The sequence below is a fragment of the Haliotis cracherodii genome, unplaced genomic scaffold (genome assembly GCF_022045235.1).
Source record: "Haliotis cracherodii isolate W230 unplaced genomic scaffold, xgHalCrac1.p SCAF_5, whole genome shotgun sequence".
In the NCBI taxonomy this organism is placed as follows: domain Eukaryota; kingdom Metazoa; phylum Mollusca; class Gastropoda; order Lepetellida; family Haliotidae; genus Haliotis; species Haliotis cracherodii.
Genome location: NW_027266308.1, coordinates 63,776,050 through 63,785,867, shown reverse-complemented (window position 1 = coordinate 63,785,867; position 9,818 = coordinate 63,776,050). Strand labels below are relative to the sequence as shown.

General features: G+C 39.8%; 1 protein-coding gene across 1 annotated transcript; it reads left to right on the top strand.

Moving 5' to 3' along the window:
- The first annotated feature begins 69 nt into the window (after positions 1-69).
- Positions 70-9,011, top strand: LOC139442351 (RNA-binding protein lark-like). The gene is made up of 6 exons (XM_071223150.1): positions 70-156; positions 1,034-1,163; positions 3,265-3,348; positions 3,863-3,903; positions 4,566-5,063; positions 5,571-9,011. The coding sequence occupies exons 2-6, from the start codon at positions 1,041-1,043 to the stop codon at positions 5,809-5,811; spliced, it is 987 nt and encodes a 328-aa protein (XP_071079251.1). The 5' UTR covers positions 70-156; positions 1,034-1,040; the 3' UTR covers positions 5,812-9,011.
- Positions 9,012-9,818: the final 807 nt, after the last annotated feature.

Sequence of the window (9,818 nt, the reverse complement as noted above, 5' to 3'; positions counted from 1 at the left end):
GTAACAACTTCAGTGATTGGACGAATGTTCGTCTACAGCCAATGAAAGATCGCGTACCTTAGAGTTTGAGTCTCCTGGACCTGCCGCCATTACACTGGAGCATGCTTGTTGGCTTTTAGTCGTTTTAATGCATTTTAGTAGTAATTGAAGGCAAATGTAAGTATGCTGTCTACTATGAGTTAAATAATATGTTGTTATATGTTTAAGTGGATTTATGCGGGTAGTATTGAACCTGCTACGAGTATGTTATTTGTTAAAATGAGATATGCGAAATGCCGGTTTTCTTTGTGGAATGTGTCAAATTTAAGGTCTCATCTCTCCATCGTAAGAATCAAAACATTGTGTATTTTTAGAAACATTATCACTCACGAATGAATGTTTTGCAATACGCAAAAAATATAAATATATACTGCGTTCCCCACATTGATGCGGTGTCCTGTGTATTCACCATTAAGTACCCTATTTTCGTGTGGTCAAGTTCGGAATGATGAACTCAATTTTCGGCCCCCAATTTTCACTTTGTTCATTTCAACTCGTAATGCATAGGTAATTATTTCAGTGCATGTCAAAGAACCAATGACTTGCCCGTATGAATATCAAGGAATATCAATGCTGTTAGAAAAGAGTTCAATTAACCAAACATAACACAAATTGCTTAAACAAAAGGATATCACCATGAGGGATAAGAAGCATGGGTTTCATCAGTGACTAGTTTGGAATAACATTTGTGTCAAATGCTAATTATCATTATCATAGAAGCCTTATCAGAACACGGTAATTTGATATTGTGTGAAAATTGTCATTTAGTGGTGTTATGATGTGCAGGTGAAAAATAGAATTATTCCAAAATTCTAATTTTAGTTCAAGTAGATCTATATCATGTATATGCCCTAGTTTCATCCATTTTAATCGAAAATCATCATATTTAATTTCTGTGTAACTTGATTTTTGTAGCCTCTTAATACTGGCTTAGCATACCATGCATTGACATGTTGGTTTTGTCAATTCTTAACAATCATCTTTTCTCTTGTAGTGCCAATATGCCAACAAAAATATTTATTGGAAATTTGGGACCAGATACACAAGCACAGGATTTGCGTCCATTGTTCGAAAAGTATGGACATGTCTCAGAATGTGATGTACTCAGGAACTATGGCTTTGTGGTGAGTGCTTTCATTTTGAGTGAGTTCATTTTGCTTGAAGCCGTGACTGGTGCAGTCAGTGCTTGACCCTTGACCAAAATTTGTTAGTGGTCCAAAATCTACTGGTCCCTTTGGATCTCTACTAGGCACAATGGTGCTTAAGAGTTTAGATTTGACCTCTTGCTAATTTCAAAAGTCTTAAATTGCTTTGTTCGTCCCCAAAATAACACTAGAGCACCTGACCACCATTTCTGTATATGTCAACTTCTTATTATGAGGAACACAACGTTTCAGAGTATATGCCATTATGCCTACTCATTCATCAGATAAATGAATGCAAGGATGCAGAGAGCATATCTATGTAGATGTTAAAACAACAAAAGTGATAAAATATCAAAAGTGGAAACTTAACAAGGGAAGCCAACAGTTAATTAGCAATGGACAAAAGTAAGCCAGTAGTTAAATAAGCACTGATTGGTAATAAGCAATGGACATAATTAATTAATTTTAAGGGTCCTTGCAGGCAATATGAGGGTCCTGTAAAGTAATGAAAAGGTGTATGTTTTCATAATTACTGTAGGGCCTGGAATGAATCAATTGTCATGTTGACAGTGGTCAAGGTTAATGGATGAAATGACAAATACCCATAACTGCTCTTGATTCACTGTTGGTACAGTGAATATTATTGTGTATCCCCGGGGACGCAGTATTTGTTTTTCTGCGTCCAATCTCAACATGTGTGCATACTGGACTCACATTTGTGCCTTGCAGAAAATCCTGTCTTGTTTTGTAAAAATAACATGTCCGAAAATAACATTTATGAAAGCATTAAGTTCATCCATGAACATTCTGCACAACAGCTTGAATTAAATGCTTTTATGACCCTTGAAAATCTGGGGTAGAATAGGTCTTCAGCAACCCATGCTTGCTGCAAAAGGTAACTATGCTTGTCATAAGAGGCGACTAACGGGATCAGGTGGTCAGGCTCGCTGACTTGGTTGATGCATGTCATCGATCCCAATTGCGTGGATCGATGCTCATGATATTAATCACTGGATTGTCTGGTCCAGACCGCCATCATATAGCTGGAATATTGCTGAGTGCAGCGTTAAACAACAAACAAAACAAAAAATGCTTTTGTTAGTGATTTATCATCTATAATTACCAAGTTATTCAAAATATGACATGTTTATTTGAAATGTGCCCCCGATGTATGTCATTGATGAGGTTGTCACATGTCGTTATCATGGTTATGGAACTTCTGTTTTCGAGAGATCTTTTCAATGTTGATGTCCATTTTTTTATGTTTATGGATTGCTAATCAATTTTGAGGTTTGGTCATATTTAACCATACAAGCGCAAGCAGTCATTTTCTGCTTATTTTGAGCTTTATCACCCTGTTTTTAAAATAATGTGCAACTTCATTACTAGCGTCAATGCATGTGTACCCTTGCTTCACGTACATAAAGGCCTAATACAAATGTCAAAGTGAAAACCAGCATCATGGCATGGTACTCTTAACGTTACTCTTTTTCACATGAAATTACGCTTTTTTACCTTACTGATGACCCCAAAGCTTCAATAAGGTTTGGCATCCCTGTACATGATTCCTAATTAATTTTGAAAATATGCTGATTTTAGACCCCCATTGCCATGGTTACTCAAGATATTCATCAGTATCTCAGTTTGTGTTGTCCGTAAGTTCTGATTAGTGTGAGTTGTATTTATGGATTGACATACTTATCAGCAACATCTCCATTTGCACATCTAAAGATCAGTACAAAAGTACCTGGACAAAATTTAAGCATGTAATTATCTCCATGTCTGTAATGAACTTTGTGGCTCAACTAAAGCATAAATTTGCAAACTTGTTTTATTTCTACTTAATGTGATTTAAATCTTAAATTATGTAGATCGGATAACGGGATCAGAGTGCGGCATTAACAACACACATGCTTATGCATGACATGCTTCCTGGGCCATTTGAAGATGTTTTGTGGGATTGTTGATAAAAAATCTCATGTTTGATTGCTTCAGAACCAAGAGTATATTTCTAACCTAATGATACATGTACATGCTACTTTTCCTCTGTAACACCAGATGTATCTGCTATGTTTTTCAGCACATGAGTGACGACAATGAAGCACAGGTTGCTATAACAGAACTTGATGGATATTCCATCCATGGACACAGAATGAGAGTTGAGGTATTATATTTGACCAAATTCTACCACATCCTGTTGGGCCAGTACTGGTACACTTCAGGTTGATAACATAGATAAGGCTTACTTCTCTTCTACTCATACACTGATTTAATTTTCATCAATGAAAATAGTTAGTATTCAGGGAGAAATAAAATTGATATTTTGATGGTTTGGAACAATGTTTGATCTGCTTGTCAGGAGACAAACTGTAAGTGTGTTACACTAAAGCCTGTATTGCAAAGGATCCATACTCACTCACTCACTCACTCACTCACTCACTCACATCAAGAGCTGTATATTAGCTCTTATAGCATAGGACCTTGAAATGGAAGTTTAGTAATTTTATTAATCACATTCATCTGAAACGACAAGTTCAGATCATGTCTAGTACATGTCTTCTGAATGTAGTTAGCTCGGTTAATTTTTGTATTAAAGTCTACTGAATATTATCCTGAGCTTGTCTAAAACACATTGTGGTCTTATCAATTGTGGTCTCATTGTTTTGTCTCCTTTTTAGCGATCCACAGGGAAGAGAGGTGAAGGCGGTGGAAAAGACAGGTATGTTGACATATTGGTCATGACTCAAGTTAAAGACTTCCTGCAGTTTCATTGGCTTTACATGATATTGATTCAAATCTGTGAGGTCTATCAATGTGTTATAATACATGGTTTATATCATGTATATCGCCCGAAAATATGTCTTCCAAGTGAATAATGAACCATTGTGTTATTTGTTGTTTAAACAATTTCATAATATTCATCTGATGCCATTATTATTTGATTTCTAGTCCAGGCTAGTCCTGTGTTTACAATTCAACATGTTTAAGCCCTTGTGTATGATTCTGAATATGAATTATGCAAAGCAGCCAAACAGGCTTAAGCAAATAATAACCGGCGACTATGCTTGTTGTAAGAATCGACTATGCTTGTTGTAAGAGGCCTCTAACGGGATCGGGTGGTCATGCTCGCTGACTTGATTGATGCATCGCCTCTTATCCAAGTTGTGTGGATCAATGCTTATGATGTCAATCACTGGATTGTCTGGTCCAGGCTCGATTATTTACATACTTGAATATTGCTGAATGCGGCATTAAACACCCAAAAAAATAAACAAATAATAACCCTTTTGAATTATGTTTGTCATTACTTTGTATGATACTCGACTTCAGAATGACGATGTTTCCTCTAAGTAGTAACAGTGCATTTCTCTTTGTCTCCAGAGCTCGAGGTGGTGGCAGGGGCAGGGGAAGAGGAGGTATAGGCAGGGGTTCCGGCAGGGGGTCTCCCCGAGGAGGTGGCGGAGGAATCAGAGATTCTTACGGAAGCCGGTATCCTCCACCCCATCCGTACGATAGATATGATCCCTATTACAGATATCCTTACCCAGAGCGGGATCCTTACTACAGACCCCCTCCTCCCAGTGACAGGTACCCCCCAAGGATGCCCCCACCCCCACCCCCAGGTGATCGTTATCCTCCAAGAGATAGATTGCCTGCAGGGGAAAGGCCACTACCTCCACCAGACAGACGAGCAGCATATCCTGATCCTCGGGATCGAATGCTACCACCCCCTAGAGATAGATATGGGTATCCAGAGGAAAGAAGTCCATATGAACGAAGTCCCTATGAGAGAGCTCGGCCTCTGGATGTACCTTCAGACCCCTATTATAGAGAACGTAGCCCAGTGGCGAGACCACCCCCAGAATACTATGAACGACCGTAAGTAAGTCTTTTCTTAATTTGCACAGCATGATGAAAAACAACTAAGTTATGTGTGCACTTGTTTCATTGTTTGGGATTAAAGTGTTTCCCTTCCACAAATATTTCAGTAAGTTGAAGTAACTTTATTTTTCACATAACATGTGAATGGACCTGATACTGTGTCATGTCAGAGTAATGAGTACATCATGGCTTTAACATTCTTTGTCAAGAACTGATAGCAGCATAAGACACAGGTACTAGTCAATTAGTCAGAATGAACATTGTCGGTTGTTTGGTATCCATAGGACTAGGAGGAGAATGGTGTTTCCATATATACTATTCAAAACAAGTTAAAGAATACCCACAATTGGAAGACTGTTGCAATATCCACCAGCCATAACAGATTAACTCTAGTGTTCTTTAACTTCTTTTGAGTAGTATATTATAAATTATCGTTAGGGCTAGTGATTGAGTCAGACAAGGCAGTGTCTGTTCCACTGTTAGATCATTTGGAATGTGTTACAGATTGGCAGACTATCCCCCTCCTGCACGACGCCCAGCTCAGGAAAATGGCCAAGGGTACCCTAATGGTTATGACTATTACAGCAAGCGACCTGACTATCGAGACCTGGAGAGACCGGTCGTGAGCAGTCACTCCGCTCCCCAGTACCAGCAGCCCAGGATGTCAGGGGCAGGGAGCACCTCTGCACAGAAGAATCCTTACGATAGCCAGTCACTGTTACAAACAGGACCAATATTCTTTTAAGATATGTTATGATATAGTAAACTTTTGAGTAGCACATGATCAGGACTGTTGATATGGTTACACACACACATTCTCCCACCTCATTCAGTCGTAATTACCATGACGTCCGTGATGGTTTCTAAACCAGTCTTAGAAATATTATCATGATGACATGGTGTTTGTAATTAAATATCTCGTAAATCAGTTGTACTGATAAGAATATTCTTCAGCTCCATTGGGTTTTCTGGGGCGGTTGGGTAGCCGAGTGGTTAAGCATTCACTCTTCATGCCAAAGGCTCGGGTCGATTCCCAAATGGGTACACTAGGTGAAGCCCATTTCTTGTGCCCATCCCGTGATATTGCTGGAATATTGCTTAAAGCGGCATGAAACCTCACTCACCCATTTGGTGTTCAGTTCCTTCGAAATGACTTTTTTCTCAGTATTTTGTAAGTGGACTAGCTGCATAGTTCCTCCATGAGGGCTGGACTATGCAGCTCGTGTATCACCTGTCCTGATCAGTAATATACATTGTACCTGAGAGGATGCATTGTGTCGAGAGATTTCATGTTCCCATTGTCATTGTTTTGTTCATATCATCCACTATTTTCATGACATGTCAGACAAAAGTTTTTACAAGATTAACTTTGTAAGATTGAATGTTGCACTGCTTAGCCGCCATCCTTGTGGCATTGTATGAACAAATGTTAAGAACAAGTATAGGTGATCCGAGTTTTAATGGGCCCGCCAACTATTGGTTATGCAATGTCAAGTTCGGTTTTCAGCTCGTGGTAGTTTCCCTGTCTATGTTCTCTGACAAGTGTTCTCGAATTGAGTTTGTTAGGTACCTCATGAAGTCTTTATGAATTGTTACTTTTTCATCTGTGTATATATATACCTTATCAGTTTGAAATATGCATTCTACCATACAATATTGTCTCTCTTGCTTAAATGTTCTGTTAGCATCTTACCTTGTTAAAAGAAAATGTGTTCTAGCTTATGTGAAACTTTGTAAACATCCGCCATTTAATTATTACCTCATTTGAGTGTTCATCTTGTCCCAGGGGTGATCTTGTAGGTGATTTAGTGATCCTAACATGACCTAGGCACGTTCTTCATTATTGGAATACTCAGTTTATCTCTGATTACACTTGATCTGACCCATCGCATCCACATGTTGAATGGTGTGATAGAGATGAATGGTACTCCCAGGTGCGTAAATGTTAAACAAGAATATTTTTTCATGACCATTTCCATGAACATCGTTCAACTGCCACTGTTTTTGTATTCAAATGCAGCACACAAATTCATCCCCCAACACATGTACTTAATCAACTAGCGTTCATAGTGCTTCCTTTTTTGTGGTGGGTGTTAGACATGAAATTCATTCACAAGCATTAACTTGTCACTTGTTGACCACATTTTTCTTCAGATACTCGTAACTAGTTATCAAAATGTGTGCCTTTACCGACAAGTAGGGCTTATGGTTGAATGTACATAATCTTTTTTTCTATTACGATTGTGATTAGATTAGAAATGTAAGCAGTTCACATCTTCATGTTTGACGCTTTGTCTACCATAGCAGTGTGTATGGTGGGGATAGGGTTTAACCCATGCGCACACTGACTGTCCGGTGTGTATGGTGGGGATAGGGTTAAACCCATGTGCACACTGACTGTCCGGTGTGTATGGTGGGGATAGGGTTAAACCCATGTGCACACTGACTGTCCGGTGTGTATGGTGGGGATAGGGTTAAACCCATGTGCACACTGACTGTCCGGTGTGTATGGTGGGGATAGGGTTAAACCCATGTGCACACTGGCTGTCCGGTGTGTATGGTGGGGATAGGGTTAAACCCATGTGCACACTGACTGTCCGGTGTGTATGGTGGGGATAGGGTTAAACCCATGTGCACACTGTCTGTCCGGTGTGTATGGTGGGGATAGGGTTAAACCCATGTGCACACTGACTGTCCGGTGTGTATGGTGGGGATAGGGTTAAACCCATGTACACACTGACTGTTCGGTGTGTATGGTGGGGATAGGGTTAAACCCATGTGCACACTGACTGTCCGGTGTGTATGATGGGGATAGGGTTAAACCCATGTGCACACTGACTGTCCGGTGTGTATGGTGGGGATAGGGTTAAACCCATGTGCACACTGACTGTCCGGTGTGTATGGTGGGGATAGGGTTAAACCCATGTGCACACTGACTGTCCGGTGTGTATGGTGGGGATAGGGTTAAACCCATGTACACACTGACTCTCCAGTGTGTATGATGGGGATAGGGTTAAACCCATGTGCACACTGACTGTCCGGTGTGTATGGTGGGGATAGGGTTAAACCCATGCGCACACTGACTGTCCGGTGATGTCATATCTGCTGGCCTCAACAATCATGGCAGCTATTCTAAATCATGTTACCATGGTTACCTTTCAATTGTCAGTGAACATAGCAGGATTTGTACCAGGTCAATCACTTTGTCAATTATGAAAAAACGAAGACTTTAGTAAAGACTGTTCGGTTTAATTGCTAATCTGTATTGTTGTATTTGTAGATGTAACGATTTATTTGAGCATTCGTTTCTTTTTAAAGTTGTGTTTAGTACAGTTGTAAGGAATCTCAGTTTCAGTGGATTTTTAATGCGATTGTTAGAAAAAGTTCTTAGGTCACACAGTGTTGAGTTTGAAGTAAATTGTATGTAATTCATGAAGTAAATACAGGTAGTCATGTTCTCAATTTTGTACTTCTCGCACCTCATGTTATTTCACATAGGTCGTTAAATCGTGTCCATTGAATGTCAGATGATCATACCATGTGTTTGTAATGATGTGTTTCACTTTGCTTGGTAGGTGTTTGTGTTGTAGGTTGATCTTGCTATAAGACTATATACCACATCGTGTACAAAGAGCAGAATGTGAACATTAGAGGCCCTATCCCATCTCGGCAGGACATAGGAAGATTCTTTAAACAAGGCAACTCAAGTCTTGGGGCATTTTTCAAATATGATAGCTGGTAAATATTATCAATTTTAGAAAACTGTTGACTATCACTGAAGGATCATACCAATGCCATCTTTGCACAGTGTGTGTTCATTGAGGTGAACATGGGCATCGCCAAGCCTCCACAGCTTGTGTACCAAGATATCTCATACTGTTGTACAGTTTTTAAGTTCATGTATTCAACAGCAAATAAACCAAATTGTCTGTCAGTATGGTTTTTTTTAATGGCTAGAAATATGATATGACATTTCGCTTCGTTCTTGTGAAGGGACACATGTTGGATGCAATGTTCATGTCTCTGCTGATCCTTGGATCCACCAGTTGTGGGCATCATGGTTCACAGGGCACTACATCATGCCTGGGAGCTGCTTACTGATTAATATATACTACTCAAAAGAAGTTAAGGACCACCCGATTCATTTTAATCTGTCTTGCCATGACAGATTAACTCTAATAATCAGGTGGTCCTAGGTGGTCAGGTGGTATAGATACAGTCAAACCTCATCTTGAATGTACAGATATCTTGAACCTGTTTTCCGGTCCTGATCACCTTACTTTATATTTGTTCATGCCTTGTATCTCGAAGTTACACCCTGGTCCCGCAAGGTTGGAGATAACAGCGTTTGACTGTATATGGTATTGCTGTATTCCTCCAGACCACTGACACCTGCTTATATCAGTTACTGTCATTAAGTTTCACACCACAACATAAACGCTTCCTGAATGGATGTCAACAATATATATGGTATTGGCACCTGGTACTGTGAACAGCGCACAGGTCACAAATCGGGTGAAGTTGAGCAGCATGGTTCGCGTATGATATTTAAATGGGTAACCATGTTGGGCAGCTTGACTCCAGAAAGTTTCTTGGGCTTTGGCCCTACCCTGCACTGGAGCACATTGGTGCCTTTGTCTGAAATATGCCTCTGTTCACCCACCAGTGGATGGGTATATGGTAGGATTAGAAGGTAATGGGACTATTAATCTACTACTCCCAAGGGAGCTTAGAGTGCACACTGATCCATAA